Source organism: Electrona antarctica (genome assembly GCF_951216825.1).
Source record: "Electrona antarctica genome assembly, chromosome: 11".
Classification (NCBI taxonomy): domain Eukaryota; kingdom Metazoa; phylum Chordata; class Actinopteri; order Myctophiformes; family Myctophidae; genus Electrona; species Electrona antarctica.
This window is the reverse complement of record NC_136792.1, coordinates 38,324,623-38,346,114: the sequence shown is the minus strand read 5'-3', so window position 1 is coordinate 38,346,114 and position 21,492 is coordinate 38,324,623. Positions and strand designations below refer to the sequence as shown.

The 21,492-nt window shown below is 43.3% G+C and overlaps 1 protein-coding gene across 1 annotated transcript; it reads left to right on the top strand.

Annotated features, from left to right (window-relative positions):
- The first annotated feature begins 557 nt into the window (after positions 1 to 557).
- Positions 558 to 19,787, top strand: sae1 (SUMO1 activating enzyme subunit 1). Its single transcript, XM_079514986.1, has 9 exons — positions 558 to 779; positions 1,276 to 1,387; positions 2,269 to 2,442; positions 8,188 to 8,333; positions 8,836 to 8,935; positions 11,933 to 12,038; positions 15,514 to 15,658; positions 15,879 to 15,948; positions 19,281 to 19,787. Exons 1-9 carry the CDS (start codon positions 688 to 690, stop codon positions 19,371 to 19,373), a joined length of 1,038 nt encoding a protein of 345 aa, XP_079371112.1. The 5' UTR covers positions 558 to 687; the 3' UTR covers positions 19,374 to 19,787.
- The last annotated feature ends 1,705 nt before the right edge of the window (positions 19,788 to 21,492 follow it).

Here is a 21,492-nt window from a genome sequence, read left to right as displayed (position 1 = left end):
TATTAGCTCCGATTGAAACCATAGCAGCAGACCTCGCTTCACCAGGCTTTCCACCTCGGTAACCTGACCTCACCAGGCTTTCCACCACCTCATCGGGGAATTAGCTCAAATGGTAGAGCGCTCGCTTAGCATGCGAGAAGTAGCGGGATCGATGCCCGCATTCTCCAAAAGGTTTTTTTTTTTGATGAATTGAACATGGTGGACCCTCTTGTAAACAAGTGTAATGCTTAATTGGGTCGTCCACTCACAGTTAACAGTCTTTGTATTGAGTTTGTGCTTGAAATGTACTGTAATTCTGCAAACTGTTAATAAATATTTCAATCAATCAATCAAACCTCGGAGGAAAATGTTCCAATACAGTACAGTAGGCACTGGCAGGCAGACAGGCAGTAGCCTAAACAAAAAGAAGAAGAAGAAAACCTTCTGCAAGGTACAAGACAAAGTTATCTCTGTTGCATAAAAAGGTGGTAAGAAAGAAAGCAACATTTGAATGTTTATTTTTCTTTAATTCTTTCTCTTTCTCTCTTTTTTTGGACCAGACCAGTCGTTTTTTTTGGCTGCGTGTATTTATTACGTCATCATACAGCGACTGTAACACCATTCACAGCGGGACTCTTGCAGCGTTTCAAACTAGATCTATTAAACGTCTACAAGTTCATACATTTAAACTTATTGTAAACGATAGGTATGATTGAGAAGGAGGACCCGATCATCAGCGAGGAAGAGGCGGCACAATATGATCGCCAGATCAGGCTGTGGGGGCTGGATGCACAAAAGAGGTATCATTAGCTAGCTCGCTAAGCTAAATAGCATGTAATTGATACGGCAGTCGGCTAACTATTGTGCTCCGATGCATGCACTCATGCATATAACAGAACAGTATCTGATTCTGATCCCTACAAGCAGCTACTTTGTTTACATAATACTTTTTCACCCATGTAAGAATGGCCTAACGTGAATAAACCTACCTTCCTAAAATTGCATATCCCTACTGTTGTATATGATACAATACATCATCATACAGTCAGTATGGTGTAACTATAGCAACAGTTTTCTGAAATGTCATAACAGAGTGAGACCCTTCTTAATGAATGCTTCCGATTAGCCTAAGAATTAGACAATCGTAGATGTATTTATCGATTCTGACTTCGATTGAAAATGTCAGAATCGATAAATACATCTACGAGAGTCTAAATCTTAGGCTAGCTTCAGAAACTACAGTATACTGTCAACTCTCCACTGCAGTTGTTTATACTTGGCACGTCTGTTTAACAGGTTGCGAGGGTCTCGTGTTCTCCTTGTGGGTCTGGGTGGTCTCGGAGCTGAAGTGGCCAAGAACCTCATTCTTGCAGGAGTCAAAGGACTGACGTTGCTGGATCATGAAAAGGTACTACTCTTACAGAAGACTTGCTCCACTTCTACAGTAGGCTCAGGCCGGTTGTTAGACATGCTAACAGTCCGACAGGCATTAGTTTGACAACACCGTCGCTCCCGTCATGCGTCTGCCGGTTACAACTAACCCATGCTGCGGGTTAAAACTCACCCATGGCTCCCAGCATGCCAGGCAGGTTAAAACGAATACGTGGCTCCCGACATGCATGGCAGGTTACAACTAACTTGTGGCAGGTTAAAACTAACTTATGTGAGGTTTGGCTTAGGGTTGGGTTTTGGGTAGGGTGTCGGACTCATGACTTACGTCGGACCAAACACATGCACCCCTCAGGTCATGGGTGCTGGCAGGTGTAGGCTATGCCAATAACATGCAGTGACAACTCGGTTTGTCTTGGATTGTTTCGATTTCAAATTCAATCTGGGTCTCCATTTCAACATTCAGTAGGACAATATACTAGAGTGACATACTGTACTGTATACATACAAGCAGGTCAGATTTTCTGTAAGATATTTGTCTTTTGTATGTTAATACAACTGAATCATACCATGCAAAATTCCAGTATCAATCACAGTATTGCAAACATACCAATCTTTGAACAATGTTCAGAAGTTTTGAAGGGTGCTAGCCCCTCCTATGCCCAGCTTTCCGGGTTTGTGTAAACACAAACATTGAAGATAAAAGTAAAGACGGGGTGATTTATGATGATAAGAGCGCCCCTCACTTCACCTGGAAGTGATTTTAACTGAAAACCTCCTTCCTCTGGCCACTCTGTAGGTTAAATGTTGTATTGGTGCTTAGTACACCAGCTGGCACCCAGCCAGTGATCACCCAACTAGTCATTTATTACCATCCATATTCCCCATCATGTCTTTTAGGTGACAGAGGAGTCGTGTCGAGCCCAGTTCCTGGTTCCAGTGACGGCTCAGGGCCGGAACCGAGCACAGGCCTCTTTAGAGCGTGCTCAGTACCTCAACCCCATGGTGGAAGTATGTGCCGATGTCGAACAGGCTGAGGACAAACCAGATGATTTCTTCTTTCAATTTGATGCTGTAAGTTGAACATTTCACAACCACGGGGGGGTGTGGCGGCCCTGGCGGGACGGGATGGGGCGGTTGAGCTTCCCGGTACGATGATGTCACACGCATAGCTTCTATTGTAACAGCTGAAATCAATAATATATCAGTATTCATATATTACTCTGCATTAACAGGTCACCAGGCAGTTGCCTAATGTATGATCTAAATGCTTCTAACTTCTAAGCCTCTGTCCTTGCAATACTCAATCTGACCACTAGATGGTCTCCATTGTATGTGTAATATTCTTCCTCAATGTTTTCTGTCTTGCCAAGTTGCCATGGAGATCCATACACCTGACCTGTATATAGTTATGGCTCAATTATTGCACCATTTTGGCTTTGACAACCAACAGAGAGTGATTCTTTCTGAAGCCTTTCATGAATATATTTTCTACAAAATGTAACAATTTAATTTATAGTCCCAAAAGCTTTCATGTCAAGGATCCCCAGAATGATATGTATTTGGCCACTGACCCCCATTTCAAAATATGTCGTTCCAGTGACCCCCAGAAGCAAAACGTTAAAAACGTTTGCTGTGAGGGCCGTGGCTCAGCGGTCCAGGCACCTTGGCCGGTAGTTTGAGTCTGGCAGTGTGCCGCGGGTTTGACTCCCAATCCCGACGGCCTTTACTGCATGTCACTCCCCCATCTCTCCCCATTTCCTGTCAGAACCACTGTCTGTCCCTCTATAAAAAAATAAATAAAATAAAGGCGAAAGCCGCAAAAAAGAAAAACGTTTGCTGTGAAAGAATATATATTCAAACATTTAAAAATAGCAGATTTATATCATTTACAATGGGGGGGGGGGGGCGTCTCCAGTTGTGTGTAATTTCAGGGAGGAAAAGTGGACTCGTTAGCATACATAGTTTATTAGCTTAAACAGCTTACCATTTGTGATCTAACTGTTGGTCAGAAAGTACATTATTTCAAGTATTTTCACGTTGACAGCTGACACGAACCTCCCGGGACAAAAAACGAAACAAAAAAACGCTCTCTCGCTGGAGGTCCGCAACTTCTCCCTGTGAATCACAACGTTGCAGTCATAATAGTAGGGGTGGTCACGGCATTACAGAATATTCAGAGATTATGGAAGAGCACATCCTCCCCAGATCCCAAAAAGTGAATGCAAGATATGGTATAAATCATGTCATAACAGACTGGATGTGTCTGGATGTGTGGCGGCTAGAGTAAATAATAATAAAGGGGACAAACGGAAATGGGCATGGGACAGCTTTGTGGCTTATTGCGACCAAAGGTTGCATTTATGAAAATCTGCATCTCCGTGTGTTAGTCATGCCTCCATATATGGTCACACCTCGTGACATCACACCTCCATACATGGTCACGCCTCGTGACATCACGCCTCCATATATGGTCACGCCTCGTGGCATCACGACTCCATATATGGTCACGCCTCGTCTCTCTACGTTGTCCTCAGACGAGCCTTCCATCGGCGTTTCCAGTCATCTCGGTTCTCCATACATCTGGCCAGCTCCTTTGTGCTTTCCGCGCCAGTATCTTTCTTTAGTACGTCCACATAGGTAGGTGAGGGACGTCCTCTCGATCGATGCCCGTGTGTCGGTTCCCACAGTACAAGCTTTTTGGCCGGGAGTTCTTGGTGTCGGTGGCAGTGGCCAGCTAGTCTCATCCTCCTTACTGCTATCTTCTCTGTTACACTTGGTAATGCCCCGTACAGACGCTTGTTGGTGATGTGCTCGTCCCTGTTGGTGTTAAGTACCAGACGTAACATTCTGGTGTAGCACCCATCCAGGGATTTCTGTAGGGCTTGTGTTAGTGTCCAGCATTCACAGCCATAGAGGAGAACAGACTCCACGGTAGCAGAGAAGAAACTGATCTTGATATGTCGAGGGAGGTTGGATTTCCACACACTGGTCATGCCATTAAGAGCTCGCCAGGCAAGTGCCTTCCTCACTTTAAGGTCCTTCTCTGTGGAGCCGACCCATGCGCCCAGGTATTTGAAGTCACTGACCTCCTTTAGGACAGTACCTTCTATTGTTGTTAGGGGCAGATGTCCTTGGGGGATGTTATAGGTTATGACCTCAGTCTTCTTTGCATTTAGCCTGAGGCCAACTTTGGTGCACTCCATCTCCACACTGGTCAGGAGAGCCTGTGCCTGCCTTACGTTGTCAGATAGCAGGCAGATGTCATCAGCGTAGTCCAGGTCTGTGAGGGTTTCTGCAGGGTGTCTCGTAGACCTTCTGGGTGCGATAGTGAAGCCGAGCTCTGTCTCCCTTCCATTAATAGCTTGTCTCAGAGCATAGTCCAATACTATTATAAAAAGGAAGGGGGCTAGGGTGTCTCCCTGCATCACTCCGGTTTGGATGCTGAATTCCTCGCTGTTACCATCCGGCGTTGTCACTCGGGCTCTCGTTCCCGTTTACATGGTATCAATGGCTCGGAGCAGGTTCGGAGGAACATTGTAGGCCTTGAGTATTCTCATCATCATTCCTCTATGGATTGAGTCGAAGGCCTTCCTGAAGTCAATGAAGCATAGCACTGCTGCTAGGTTGTTCCTCTTTACCTCTTCAATGATCCTCCGTAACGCAAGGATCTGGGCTAAGGTTGTTCTCTCCTCTCGGAATCCGTTTTGGTTTTCCCTGAGGTGGGGGTCGATTGCGGTGGCACTAGTGACACTACCATATATGGCCATCTCCATATATGAAGATCACGACACTGACCTCATCTAACCCTGGTTATACATGGAGAAGACATCACCTAGAACGGGAACTTGGGAAGCGGCCGGAACCTCTAGTTTGGATAAATTGTCAGTCCATTCCATCTGAGAGTTTCAGGGAATGGTCAGACTGGCGGGAACAAAGAGTGTGGGGGAGGACCAGGGAGGAGAATGGAACAAGGCAGAGGGATGGATGAGACTATGGAGTTGGAACTGGGGACTAGTTAGACGGCTAACTACCGGTAGTTTAAAATATGAACTATTCATTCAGGGTAGGTACCCTCACAAAAAAACATGCAGTAATCCTGGTTTCTAAACTGCCTCCCCCTGGCCAGCCGGGGCGCCTGATGGAGGGGAAAGGAACTGGTTGGAATAACGTTTTCCTTCCACGTGCTACGTCCAACCAGGGAAACTCCCCCCTGTCAGGTGAAAAGAAGCAGCTTGGACTCCTCATGCATAGAAGGAAGCATGAGGTCAGTCCGCTGCCCCCCCAGGTTGGTGGAGGGCGTGTAGAGCTCAGGATCACATTAGATAATTGACACAGGGGTGACAAAATCGTGGGGAAAAAAATATATATGAACTATTTAAAAATATCTGGTGGCATATTGGTTTCCATATTTACTGTACATTACATATTACACATAATCCTCATTTCCGCACAGGGACTTCTACTAGTTGATCAGAGAGAGGAACTAGAACAAAGGAATATGAATCAAGGCCTAGTGTAAAAACCAAATCACTCAAACTCGTCTAATCTCATCCTTGGCAGTCTGAGCCTTTGGGAAAATCACCTTTGCCATTGACTTGAATACCTTGTTTTAAAAAAAATCTGCCTAATGATGATGTCACTGGAAGACGGTTTCTAAACTGCCCACAGCCCTCCTATGAGACACAGACTGAGTAGAAAAACATTGTGCCATTTTATCAAGATTATTAGTGAGGACCTATTATATGAAGATAGGTTGAAAAGTGGTGAAGTGGTCCTTTAAGCCCTTTGCTCCTCTAGGGTGCATAGGCCGTTGACAAATGTCCTCCATTTCACTCGGCTTTTAGCCGTTCTTTCGAGATCTCCCCAGTTTAGCCCACTCTCTGCCATTTCTGCCTCGATGGGTAGGGAGCACAGTATAGAACAGTTGGAGCAAGATAAGATGTGAGGACTGAGGGAGGATGCAAGGGAAGAGTGCAAAGAGAAGAAAGGCGGGTGCAGAAGGATGTGAAGGAGGCGAGAAAGAGATGTTAATAATACAGTCAGCTGTCAGTCAGTCTCCCATATTGACAGCAGAAAGTGAGAAGTTGTAATGGTAGACTAGAGTGAGGAAGGGATCATGTGGATTGTTAGGGAGGAGAGATGGAACTGTTTTAAGTCTGGCCATGCGAGGCTAGAGACTGAAGAGTGGAAAACCTCTGATGTGGATTGCTTGGTCCTCCTTTTATCTTTTTCCATGGATATGTCTCGTTGCACAGCAGGCCATGGGAGATCATAAGAGGACGGGTTGGGGGTGTGGAAGATTCTTTCACGCTGAATCCAACAACAGACCATCTGGGTAGCTGTGGGGTGCAGCAATGTCATGCCACCACTCTGTTCATTCCTGTTAGCGGGACGCCATTATTAATTATTAAAATGTCCACCGTTGTTAACAATCATGGGTTCATGAAACGAGAAACAAGGTTTTCTAAGGACACACAAAGTGTTTTGCTGTGTGGAGTAATGGATGGATGGATGTTTACCACAAAAGGGTCATTTCAGATGTGTCTGTTTGATCACGGTCATTAACTGAGGTCTTGCCTCTGTATGCTGTAATAATAAGATGTACCAACAGCCTTATCTAGTGTCTGTCAGCCCAATTTATTGGCCATTATTCAACATTTTACGTGACCTTGAATATTGGCTGTTTTTTTTTAAAGGGCTGACGTGGTTAAATAAAAATAAATTCAGTGTATTGTTTTTGATCTATCAAGAATGTTATTTATGCTTATTATGTTAAATGTTCTCAAATAGAAACAAAATATCGAATTGCATCTTTTAACAAAATTGGTCAACACATTGATAATTAGTGGTCTCGCATGCTCCTTAATCGGGTTCGGCATCTGACCCAAAGATCTGGCATCGGTTGGGTTCTAGTGTTATCTGTGTGCTGGGGGTGTCGGGGCATGATGGGCTTGGTCACTAGGATGGACCCAACCCTAGTATTTACAGTAGCCAGCTGCTGATTCCGTCCCTTATTTTGTCTACCACACCCTGTTAAGAACTGCATGATCCAGGCAACAAGTTGGTAAACAGACTTTTTTGGTTTGTTTGTCAGGCCTACTGCTAACATGGCGCTAATTCTGCCAGGCGTAGGGCCTACACCGTCTAGCACCACACACACACACTATAAATAGTGCACTGCACACACTTATAAATATTTAGTGGTTTGAAAGCCTCTGCCAAATAATGCTTGTATGTTCATACATGGACAAATTAAGCTACACTGATATTGATATATGATAATGATATGATAATCAGTTTACTATCTAGTCTATGGCTCAAAACGCCTGCGGTCTCCGAGGCTTGTTTTCATTATGTGTTTCCCGTAAAGTCAATCATATTTCCTTTGCCTTTGTGTGCAATATAATATGCCATGTTGTACCCATCCGTGGCTGTCTTGATTTACCTTTGTATCCTTTGGTTTTCAAGTTTGATCTTTGTGTGCTGTCTTTTGTTTCATATTTTACGGTATGGGGTTTAACCCATTTTGGGCGGGAACCCCTTTTGGTGTTTTAAACATTATGTTATAATTTAGTTATTGAAAAATAGCAGATCTACAAGCTCATAGCGCGCCACCGAGTGGCGCGCTATGAACTTGTAGGTATGCTATTTTTGAAAAATCGTTAAAATGTGCCTCAAATCTTTCAGAAAATTGTCATGATTTAGAAAAGTATTTTTTTTAAATTTCGACGTCAGGCCTGAATAGGTTAATACAGTGAACTTATTCTCCCAGCATTCGCCCTAACCAACCTACCAATCTTTTGTGCCTTTCTTCAGGTGTGTCTGACAGGATGCTCCAGGGATCTGATGGTACGCGTCGACCAGCTCTGTTCTAAACGCAACATCAAGGTGTTCTGTGGTGATGTCTATGGCTACTATGGGTACATGTTCTGTGATCTTGGACCAGAGCACAATTATGTGGAGTAAGTAAGTGTGTGTGTGTGTGTGCGTGTGTGTGTGCGTGCGTGCGTGCGTGCACGCTCACATTGGTTATTTCTGTAGTCTAATTGTGTCGATAGCCTTAGACCTGTTTTTATAAATGTTAGTGGCTTTCGAAGAAAACTGTCAAACAGCAGCAAGATTCTCCTCAATCTATGTTATAATTGGGTAGGTAGCCAGGCTGTGTGCTCTTATCATTTGAATCTTATACTGAATAATTGAATTGGTCCCTCTACAAAAAGCATGTGTGTGCGTGCATAATCTCCTCAGGCATTTGTGTGATGACTATCTTGCTCAAGGGCAATCCAAGGAAGTTCTAGACATGCCTCGCCCATATATCCAGCTGGTCTGAGAAAACGTACCTGAAAACGTATAATTAAAGCCCACTTCTCTAAGAGTGTGCGTGCGCCACATGCCTTAAATAACAAATTATGATAAATTCTTACCATTGTTCGTACTTATAATGTCTTATCTGTCCTCCCCCAGGGAGAAGCTAAAGGTAGTGAAGCCATCTGCGAATTCCAATGACGGCCCTGAGGCAAAGAAAGCCAAGGTTGACCCCAACGAGACCACCATGGTCAAAAAGGTAGAAGAACTCTGAACTTCATTGTATGACTGGTGAAAATGCACAGCATCTCCCTGTCAGTTGTTGTCTCGTCTACAGTCGGTACATTTACATGTTCGGCAGTTTTGGTTTGTAAGCATCCACTAACCCAGTGGTCTCCAAACTGTTTTTGTCCATACGTCCTGTTACTGATGAGGGTTTTTGGGAAATTAAGAAAAGAGTTGTTGGTCATCTTTCGTTTTTTCAGTGACAGCCATAGCACAGATTCCAAGACCCCAAAAAGGTGTCCCAGACCACTAGCTAGCTCTCTGTGATGTTCACTCCGCTCTCCCACCAGTCCTCCTCCTCATCTCGAGAGCTAAAGTCTTTATATACAGTTGTCAGATGTTTACAGAAATATATATCACGTTTGGCCTTTAAGCTATTGGCTAATACACCTCTCAAATTTGTTTAATCATCATAACAGACAACATGCTAGGCAATGGTCAGTCAGTTGGATCAAATGGTCAGTGTGGTGTTAGCTGTGCTCTCTGCACGCTGTCATATCAAATGGTCAGTGGATGATAGGCATTCTTGTTCTTAATATAGTTCAGACTCGGAGCATGGACATGACACAGCATCTCTCTCACAGATAGAAGTATTGAACACAGCTTGCATATGTACTAATATGAATTATTTCATATCATTACCTCCTGACCTAGCTGACACACACCCAACGTCTCGTTGTATTTGGCCGAAAATAATACATTTTTGAATATGATTATGGCAAAAATAATAAAATAATGTCACTGAACTGAGAGACATGCAGCTGCTGTATACTACCGCAGCTGCTCTATACATCTTCTTACAACAGTGTTTTACCAGATTTTGCCGTTTGTGTTAAATAACACCATAAAACCGCCATTACCCTTTTCATGTCACGCACCCCCTAGAGGGCATTCGTGCACCACAAGGGGTGCACACACCACAGTTTGTCAACCCTGACTAACCTTATCGTGTTGGGGATTTTTTAAATAAATTTGGCTGGTGAAGTGGCCCCTGTGGCTTGGGAATCCTCCATGCATGTAATGGTCACTGGCTGGGGGTGAAAATAAAGATCCAAACCAATAGAAGCAAATTGCACTGAATAGGGGGTGGGACAGTTAATCAAAGTAATTGATTATAAATTTAAAAAAAACCTAGGCCGAGGCCTGTTGGGACCGCATACCCCTCTGGTCATAATGCAACGCCTATTGTGCCCGTTGTAGTACTTGCATTGTGCGCATTACCCATTGTCATTGTACCTCTGGCTCCATATGTACAGTGATTTAGTACTAAGAGATGCTTCGGCCTGCTGCTCATCCTCAAAATCAGCTTTGTTAGTACTGTCTCTTAAGCCTATTCGGGATGTTAATGATTAATCATTAATTGTTAATCGATTAAACGATCGTTAAGAAATTCTTCAATTAAACTTAACAGTTAACAATTGATCAAATATTCGGCAGTTCTATCATTGGGCGGTTTTCTGTGAATGTAATGCTGTCTGCGTGCACGTGGCTGAGGAGCGCACATGTGGGCCGGTTAAAAAAAAAGCAGCCAGCTTTGGCCAGTAGGGTAGTGGCAGCTTCAGCGTTGGCCAGTAGGGTAGTGGCAGCTTCAACGTTGGCCAGTAGGGTAGTGGCAGCTTCAGCGTTGGCCAGTAGGGTAGTGGCAGCTTCAACGTTGGCCAGTAGGGTAGTGGCAGCTTCAGCGTTGGCCAGTAGGGTAGTGGCAGCTTCAACGTTGGCCAGTAGGGTAGTGGCAGCTTCCATGTTGGCCAGTAGGGTAGTGGCAGCTTCAACGTTGGCCAGTAGGGTAGTGGCAGCTTCCACGTTGGCCAGTAGGGTAGTGGCAGCTTCAACGTTGGCCAGTAGGGTAGAGGCAGCTTCAACGTTGGCCTGTAGGGTAGTGGCAGCTTCAACGTTGGCCAGTAGGGTAGAGGCAGCTTCAACGTTGGCCTGTAGGGTAGTGGCAGCTTCAACGCTGGCCAGTAGGGTAGAGGCAGCTTCAACGTTGGCCTGTAGGGTAGTGGCAGCTTCAACGTTGGCCAGTAGGGTAGTGGCAGCTTCAACGTTGGCCTGTAGGGTAGTGGCAGCTTCAACGTTGGCCAGTAGGGTAGAGGCAGCTTCAACGTTGGCCTGTAGGGTAGTGGCAGCTTCAACGCTGGCCAGTAGGGTAGAGGCAGCTTCAACGTTGGCCTGTAGGGTAGTGGCAGCTTCAACGTTGGCCAGTAGGGTAGTGGCAGCTTCAACGTTGGCCAGTAGGGTAGTGGCAGCTTCAACGTTGGCCAGTAGGCTAGTGGCAGCTTCAGCGTTGGCCAGTAGGGTAGTGGCAGCTTCAACGTTGGCCAGTAAAGTAGTGGCAGCTTCAACGTTGGCCAGTAGGCTAGTGGCAGCTTCAACGTTGGCCAGTAGGGTAGTGGCAGCTTCAACGTTTGGCCAGTAAAGTAGTGGCAGCTTCAACGTTGGCCAGTAGGGTAGTGGCAGCTTCAACGTTGGCCAGTAGGGTAGTGGCAGCTTCAACGTTGGCCAGTAGGGTAGTGGCAGCTTCAACGTTGGCCAGTAAAGTAGTGGCAGCTTCAACGTTGGCCAGTAGGGTAGTGGCAGCTTCAACGTTGGCCAGTAGGGTAGTGGCAGCTTCAACGTTGGCCAGTAAAGTAGTGGCAGCTTCAACGTTGGCCAGTAGGGTAGTGGCAGCTTCATCGTTGGCCAGTAGGGTAGTGGCAGCTTCAACGTTGGCCAGTAGGGTAGTGGCAGCTTCAACGTTGGCCAGTAGGGTAGTGGCAGCTTCATGAATTAATTAATAATTTATGGGCACACTTCTCAATAATTATTAAATTAATAATAAATAAATAAAAGGTAATCTTGATCATTGCAGCCCTAGCACTGAACTCAACCAATGCATAGTGAGGAACAGAAGAATAGAATCAGGTGATTAATTCATTGAATATGCCGTGGATACAACCTGTGTTCAACGTTTTGTCTTTGTCCATCCAACCAGACAGCCAATTTCTGCTCGCTGAAGGAAGCTCTTGAGGTGGATTGGACGAGTGAGAAGGCCAAAGCCAGTCTGAAGCGCACACCTGTGGACTACTTCCTCCTCCACGGTAACTACTAAGCTCCAAAGACATATGCTGTGTGCCAGTTCCATACTACTGTATAATATCATACTGTATTTTTTGTTTCTGTCGGGAGGAAACCAGCTAACTCCATTTTTGAGGTTTTTGATTTTTTTTTTTTGCATAAATCAGTGCTATTGAACACCGTTTCCTTAAAAGTATAGGACAAAACCTCTTAACTCCATTGGACCCTCAAACTGTCTGCTAAAGCAGCTAGCTCCACCACCTCTCCCCCTCTCTAACTTTTCGTTTTAAATCTCAAATCGAAATCAGACCAGCCTCTCCTCTTTAGCGTATTTTAAAAGAACGTTTTTGCTACTCACCAAAACAAAGGCGGGTTGTGTCATTAGAAAGCCTACTTTCCTTAGTGGACGCACTCTGAGCCCCCCACCACACGTATAAACGGTACTTTTTGGCCAGAAAGGGATTTTTTTTCACCGGAGGAAAAATATTCTCTATGAGGCAATTCTCTGGGCAATATCGGTAGAGGGTGCAGCAGAGTAACTAAAAGTATTTTTTTCCCCGGTGGAAACAAAATCCCTTTTTGGCCATAAAGTACCGTTTATGTGTGTGGTGGGGGGCTCAGAGTGCTCCCACTAAGGAAAGTAGGCTTTCTAATGACACAACCCGCCTTTGTTTTGGTGAGTAGCAAAAACGTTCTTTTAAAAAACGCTAAAGAGGAGAGGCTGGTCTGATTTCGATTTGAGATTTAGAACTGAAAGTCCCATAGCCTTATACTGCAGGGCAGAATCGTAGAAGCAGCAGAAGGCTATGGACCAGAGCTACCCCCTCTCATGGAAGTAATTGAATATATAAAGTCACAACACCAACTTTGCTGAGGCAGTATTGCTTTGTTTTCAAAATAATTATAAGGTTTTCTTTAAAATGTATATTTTTCATTTCCTGAAAAATGAACATTTTGGAGTTAGGTGGTTTCTTCCCGACAGCAGAGATATACTACATAAGGCATCTATAGTGTCCTTCAATAATGAATATAGAGACAGCATTACTTCTTAACATTCAGCTTCTCAGTATACAGTCAGAATGCAACAAAATGACTGCTGTTGTGCTTGGGCAGCTCCCAGGAAATGTTTTGTGTCACTGTATGAGGTTGTTCATCTTTCTTTATGCTCCAATGCCTTCCTTGAACAAATGGAAGTTATAAAATCCTTGACCACCACCTTCACAATGCCATGAAAGGCAGAACTCAAGGTTAGCGAACAACTGTTAACCACATGAACCCTAGCATCCTTATTCTGGGCATGTCACTCATAACGGGTGAACATTCAGCAAAAATGGATGGTTATTCCATGAAAATAGCAGGGCTACAAGCTCGCAACTCATCGCAACGCATTGTGAGCTTGCAGATCATCTGTTTTTGCAAAAGAGATTTGGGGTAGATGGAAAAAAGTATAGACCGACCCGCTGTGGGACCCTGGTCAACAAATGATATAGGGTTATGACCCGAAGTTCCTCTTTTTTTAAATTATTTTCAGCGTCTGATGATTTTTCTAAAGAGTTGTTATTGTCCTTTCGTCACCGGTCCCTGCACGCATTAGTTTCCATCACAGGCTGTCCATGGCCAGTCGTGCACAACACCACAACAACAGCGCCACATGACATGAATAGATACACATGCCAAAGCAGATAAGAACAGGAAATAAAGTAGGATATGACTAGCTAGCGGGGTTTCCACTCAAACAGGTGTTGTGATGTTGGTAAACCACATTGAAAACGTCCTTCCATTCCTGTTTTGTTGTGTTTCTTTTAGTCATGATGCTACCGTGTCACCTTTTGATGTTTAGCTCTTCTAAAAATCCTAGTATACAGTGTAACTTGGTAATGCTAAAAGTCGTAAAAGACTGGCAACATTGTAGTCAGTTCATTTTGGCCTGGAAAGACAGTCAATGCATATCTATGTTTACTACTGCATCCATAGGAATGGGAAAGGAAATTACACCCAATACTAGTCAAATGACATTTGTCTTCTCTCTCTCTAAAGAGGCCTATTATAAAAGTATATGACGTCCTAATGATAACGGCTACAAAAATGACAAAGTAGCAGATTAAATTTGTTTTACCATCCGCTGTGGCCTCTGTTGCCATGTTCCCGTTTTACCACCAACCTGTAATTTGTCTGCAGTTTATCAGGCTCACTTTATGAATGGAAACAGCGTAAGCATAATTTAGTAATCAGGGCAGTAATATGCAGGGTTGCATTCCTATAATTGGAGATGGCAGATATTTTGGGTGACTGATGAGGAAGTGGTTCTTTCTCTTTTACAAACGGTTTTCCTGTCTCACTACAAACAGGTCAGAGGATGATGGGCAGGGCACTGAGGTGGTGATAAGATTGACATTTCACTGATACAGAGCGTAGGTGTAGGTGAAGAAATAAAGATGTGTGTTGGTGTGTGAGTGATGGGTGGAAATGGCTGTAGGAGTATGAGGCTTCCTGATGTGGTTAATGGACAGACTGAATCAGGACATAAGGGGGTGGCGTGTGCACAAGTGTGTGTGTGTGCATGTGCCCATGAGCGCTCTTGTGTAACAAAATGCTAAATGCTCTGTCCTACCCTTTACCCAAGTCAAGTGTGCACTTTCGGCTAGGCTCAATCAGTACACTATCAAATCCTTGATGCGTGACAAATGGACCCATGTAGGTCCATTTGTAAAGTCATCTCTACAGCTCTCTGGTACCACCAGGGCTCCTTCATTCAAGATGAAGACTCTGAAGAGAAGCTATAGTCTGTGCTAGCATGAATTACACATTTATCCCGCAGTAAAGTTGTGTGTTCACTCACGTTTGACAACGCATTTTGATGTTGTAGTGGTGAGACACAGACCTAGAATAATAGGTTTTGATAGTACAACATTGAGGAGTTGTCTTACAACATCGAGATGACATGAGGTCTTTCCATGAGAAGATATTCCACCCTTTGATTTGACTCGTGGCTCAAAGTCACTACAATGACTATGTGATGAAATTATAACTGACAATTTATATATGAGAAGACAATGTCCTTGGGCAAGTGTTTCAAATGTCTTCTATTTTGGGATGCCGAATGTTGAGTAAATCCAGTCACTCAACTGTTGTTTCTCTCTCATACGTGTCTTTCATTTTCTTTGTTGTCCTCCTTCTCTGTTTTCCTGTTCCTTCTTCTGTGTTTCCCCCTTCCTTCCTCTGTGATTTCCTTTTCCTTCCTCTGTATTTTCCTCCTTTCCATCTGTTTTCTGCTCTGTTTTTCTTTTCCCTCCTCTGATGGGTACAGGCTTTAGTTCCGACATACTATTGGTCCGAGTGTCAATAGCAACCTACCTCAAAACCCTAACCTAACCATAACCGCAAGCACGGGAGCAGCGCATGTTCGACCGCATGTCCGACAGTTGTTCCTGCATGTCGGATCACTGGTCCGCCAGATCTGTGCGTGTAGCCCCCTCTGATTCTGTCTTCACTCCACAGTTCTGTTGAAGTTCCGTACTGACAAGAGCCGTGACCCCGACCCACAGTCCTTTGAGGAGGACAGCCAGCTCCTGAGACAGATCCGGGATGATGTCCTTGAGGCCATGGGATTGTGCGGTGACCTGCTGGGAGACGACTTTATTGGGTAGATAAATGTCTCCAAATGTGTACCAAATGACTGTAAATGGGGTAGGGTATGCAGAAATAATTATATAATTTCTATAATGCCATTACAGGATTCAAATTTCAAAAGTCACTGTAATGAGACGTACAATGACAAAACATTAAGTACTTCAGCAAGACGTTCCTGTCCTTCAAAAGTGCCTTGAAACATTTCTTCATCTTTTCATTTTGTTTGTCATTAGCTACTGCTTCTCTGAGATGGCCCCAGTATGTGCCGTGGTGGGTGGGGTTCTGAGCCAGGATGTTGTAAAGGTGAGGCACACGCAGATATTAAACACGGTTCTCTTGACATGTGTAGTTGAATATGCAGAGAACACTGAGTAGGGCATTACCATTGCCCGGCTTGTTGCTAAATGGTAAGATCTTGTTGGTAATACTAATAACATTGTTAGGGCCCTGTTGTGTGTGTTGCAAGTACCAGGTCTTATGACTTAAGACCTGGAGGCGTGGTCAATGCAGTTTGGCCACTCAAAATAGCCAAACGGCATTGGCCATGCCTCCCAAGTCTTCAGTTAACAGTTTTACTGCGGGATAAAAACATCATTATCCTCATTTGACTGCCTAGTTTTTCACTAACCTTTTGAAGAACCACCCGGCCGCCATCATCGTTCCGTTTCATGAAAATCAGCCTTAAAATGGTGTGGTCGTTGTGTTGAAAAATAATCCAAACTGCCGATCAACAACAAAGAGGGAAGGAGGAACACTCCCTAGCGTGCCGCCATTGCAATAGGAATGCATTGGGCCTCAATTTCCCAGAAGCCTTAGCAAGCCAGTGTGACTGATGTTTTTCCGAACGTGGTACCTATCCCACTCTCCGAGGAAAACCCTGTAAGTCTTAAAACGTATTAAAAACGGCGAATTAAACAATGAAAACCTTGTGTAACTCGTGTAACTCGTGATCAGGAGGGAAGCTGTTCTTTATCCATTAACTCATGAATGGGAGGGAAAGTGTTAAGTTTTACCGCCAGGATTAATTAATCTATTTATCGCGCATTGCCACGGTTGTTCCGCTTTCAACCCTTATTTTGCCGGATGTTACGATGACATAATGCTGTGTGTGGTGTCTTGACCGGTTGTTGTTCTCTCACTCGGTGCAGAAAAAACCCGACCGCAAGTATCACAGCGCCTGCTGACGGCCGTTGAAAAACCTTGTTTTCACCAGAAACTACATTCATTGCGCCGTTTTGGAGATACAGGCCATTGAAAGCAGCACGGAGTGCAAGTGGATGCGTGCGCATCTTCAAAATGGCCACTGTCCCACTTTACACTGTGATGCTAACGAGAGACAGCTACCGATACGATCCGATCAAAACATGGATTAAAGAATATAAAACCTAGAAAACGTAGTCTACGCTTCAGGCGTGCTTCGTGTTAAGACACGCAAAATAGGGCCTTTCAGAGTCTGGATTTCCATTCCATGTGTAGCTCTGAACAGGCCTTGATGCTGCTAGTATTCAAATGGTTAGAGCATGATGTTACCCTTTCTAGGACGGGTTGCATAAATGTAAAGGTAATTCAGAGTTTGCAGACTTAAAACAAGGTTATTTGCATGCTCATTGACTGTTTAGACAAAATGTATTCTACAATCGGTGTCATCCTTCTGATGATGATAGACAGTATACTTAGTCACTGCATATTATATGTGTACATGGCATATTATGTACATGTACACAGACAACTAATTAGGCTCTTAAAAATGATATTGTACTTGGAAAATGTCAAATAACAAAATGGTATGAAATATTCATATGACGTGTACTCAAAGAATAAACCTCAGTGAGTACCTCAGTCTCTTGTGTAAGTAAGAGACATCACTTAGCAGCAGATATAATCAAATATGCATGAAATGTGCAGGAATGGAGTATTTTCAGTCGTACACATAAAATGGTAGTGCCCGTGTATTGGCACTGGCATGTATTCCAACACAGTCATACAGTATATACGTGCATAAAAGTGACAGTTGGGCGCGCGCCTTATCCTTTATCCCTAAACTTCTTTGCCATATTTTACTTTTTTGAAACTTGAACTAGACGATCTACATCGACACGTTGTGAGCATATAGATCGGCTATTTAAAATGTTTTTCAAAATGGTAAAAAATGGATAAGGGGTAAGGGGTCACGCAAGATATAGCAGTGTACCTATTAGTGTTTGTGCTCTACAGTATATATAAATGAGAAATCACCACCTAATCATCAGCCAAATGTTGGCCAATTTAGACTGGTTATATTAGGTCTTTTATAATACTTCCTTGACAGAGAAACAACCATCATTTGGAGGTGTTTTTCTATTTAGAAACTCATATTGTTTCTGCCTTCCAATTTGGTGTGCGTGTGTGCGTGCGTGTCCTGTGGTTTCAAAAGTTTGATGTTTTTTCCTGCCATCATAGTAACTACGTCTGAGTTATAGGACTCCGGGTTAGGTGAGGGAACAACTGGATTCGAAAATCGTTTACTTTCATCTACTCCCCCGTGGAGCAGGGGCATGGTCTGACTACATGACCTGAATTAGACTTGACTACAAACTCTGAGTGGATTACAAATAATTTAGCTGAGCTGTGTTGTTGTCGGCCTCGGGCTGTAGTTTAAACACACATGGGGTCAAGTCAGGATAAGTCTGTTGTGTCTGCCTCTGCCTGGGAGGAGAGGGAGTGCGCATGTGTTAGAGAGGGGTAAGTGCACGCACGTGACTGTGTGGGTGGTGGAAGTAGTGTTCGTTCAGAGTCTCGTCATTGTGTGGGCACAAGGCCAAGCTTCCGTCACCATGGCGATGATGAAACTTACTGCAACTTGCCAACTGATGTCTTACTGCGCAAAATTATCCAATCTCACACAAATAATGGAGCTAACCTTATAGTCTTACTTGCCAGCCCATAGAGCCCCATTGTGAAACCGGACAAGTACCCCAAAGTTTTATGTTAGAAATGTTGAGTATGGGTCCCCAGCATTTAGAAACTGCCGGATGCTAACTTGCATATGTTGGGGGCAATTTTCATAATTAGCATAATAAGCTGGGGTACCATTGACAACCCATTATAAGGCAATATTTTCAAAATTCCATTGTGCTTTAAGTGGCATGTGACATGTCAAACTAGGGGGTTTTCATGATTCTGAATCCATTGCAAGCATTAGTTTTGCATGAATAACACTCCTTCGGCTATGTGATGAGGTCAGCACATTTGGGCAAGTGCCTATGGCCGAATTTAGCCAAGGAGTGTTTTTCGTGCAAAATGAATGCTTTCAATGGATTCAGAATAATGAAAACCCCCTAGTTTGACACGTCACATACTACTTAAAGCATAATGAAAATTTGAAATGTTTGCCTTATATAAGTTGTCAATGATACCCCATCTTATTATGCTAATTATGAAAATTGACCAACATATGCAAGTTAGCATCCGGCAGTTTCTAAATGCTGGGGACCCATACTCAACATTTAAAACCTTAGGGTACTCAAAATATCCAGGTTATTAATTTACCATTCAAAGCACAGGTGATGCTTGTATAAATAAGTACAGTTGACAGAATGGTGTGAGAAACTGGGCGAATGTGTTTTGATTTATTCCCTTCCCCTGGTCTTCTCCAGGCTCTCTCCCAGAGGGACACTCCGCACAGGAACTTCTTCTTCTTTGATGGTCGCAAAGGCAACGGCATAGTCGATTACTTTGGCCCCAAGTAAACTACACACATGGACTGGGACCGGACCAAGAGATTTCCGCACAGGACAGTCTCATACACACCCATGTGACTAGCAAATTTGGTTCTTCACTTTCTTTTTTGTTATCAGACTATTTATATTGAATAAAAGTAAGAAACGTACTGTAATCTGTTGCCTTAGCTTTTTGTAGTTCGTTATTTACTCACTACTCATTTTGGTGTTGACTGTGTAATTCTCAATGTTGTTTTGTTTGTTCTTTTTTTGGTCCATTATGTCTCGAGCACAGAATGGGATTTTTACATTTTGTAATAAAATAAATGTTTTGATAAAGGCAATCTTCACATGCTTCTTGGGTTATTGGGAATTTCACAGTGGTGAGGTTTTTTGTTTTGCATTTGTTTTGCCGAGATGTATTATTAAAGAATACTTGCTCAACATAGTATTTCAGGCGTGCTACATGACCTGATTTTCTGACCTGAACCAAACACCGGTCCTTGGTTTTAACTTAAAATGGAGTTTGAAGTTACAATGGGTTTGTATAGGAAGGGGGCAGGGCAGCTAAAATATCAAATTCCTGAATTTCTTTAAATTGTATTTAATTTTATTAAAAAAATTAAGTAAAGTTGTAGGAAAAATTAAAAAAGAGGAAAAAATGCTGTAGTCACGACCCATAAAGCTTTGTCCACGACCCACTAGCCAGGGTTTTATGTATTAGTTTAGTACCGAGCAGACTTGGTCTCCTATAGGAAATGAGCATAAGAAGCACAGCATGTGTATATCTATATAGCTCTTTTCTCCACCAGAGTAATATGCAACTTTGTATGTCTGGGTCTTGGTGGACGATTGCAGAGAATAAACAACCTATGGGTGATTATGCAGCACAGGCTACCATTGCTCTTTTCTTTGGATTAGGAAAAGAGATTAATTTTGGACTGTCCCTTTAAGCCTATTCTGGGCCTTTAATTAAACCTCAACCCTTATCTTCCTAACACAAATACATTGACACACACAGACATCACTGCACTTTCACACATACGCCGTGCTTAAGCTTTCGTTTGCTTCATCCTGACTGTTGCTGAGGTGGAACCCAATGCTTACACACATACACAATACATGCACACACATGTGTTCATCACAAATTCACTCTATTCTTTCTTGCTGAAAGGTAGAGAGGCCGTCAGCGAAACAGGTCTGCGGTTCGTGCCCTGGTCTGTGTCGAAGTGTCCCCAAGCAAGACGCATAGGGCTCCATTTTCGTCACCGCTAAACCCCTTATCCCTAAACTTCTTTGCCTTTTTTTGACTATTTTGCAAAACATTTTTGAATAGTTAAAATGGCCAGTCTACAAGCTCACAACGTGTCAATGTTGATTGGCTAGTTGAACTATTCAAAAATGTTTTTCAAGATAGTAAAAAAAAAGGCGAAGTTTAGGGATAAGGGGTTTAGCGGTGATGAAAATGGAGCCCATAACCTCTAGTCTAAATGCTCCCTGGGCATGCAGAGCAAAATTCACATATGTGCAAATTTACAGTGATAAAGAAATACTGAGTCCATACTATTTTATATCCTATTTTATAGACACATACACAAGATTGGGACCTTGCCATGGCCCTGCTGTGTGGTCATGCTATCTTTAGTTTAGTTTATGTTTAGTTTATTCGCATGATAAAAACAGTACAAAAAAAGGGTAACATCAATCAAAGAGAAATATGTGCAGGTGAGAAAAGAAACCCATGGAGGGCTTATATGTGGTTCTCACCAAAGATAATATACAAATAGTAAATAGACAATTTCTCTACTCCAGCCAATCACATTCCTGCAAGGGGATTTGTAATAGGCTCATGTGTTAAGTATGTTATAATCCAGTATAGTACAGTATAGTCCTAATGCTCATCCACTTTGTGTGTGTGTGTGTGTGTGTGTGTGTGTGTGTGTGTGTGTGTGTGTGTGTGCGCGCGCGATAGAAAATAGAAAATATATCATTGCTTCTACATCCCATTGTATGGACATGCAACACTGCACATATGTGTCTTTGTTTTGACATTATTCCAGGTAACAGAAAATGCCAGCATGTATTTATTTTGTAAAATAATTACAATCCTATTCACCTTTGAAAGATATTTCTCAATTACACCCATTGT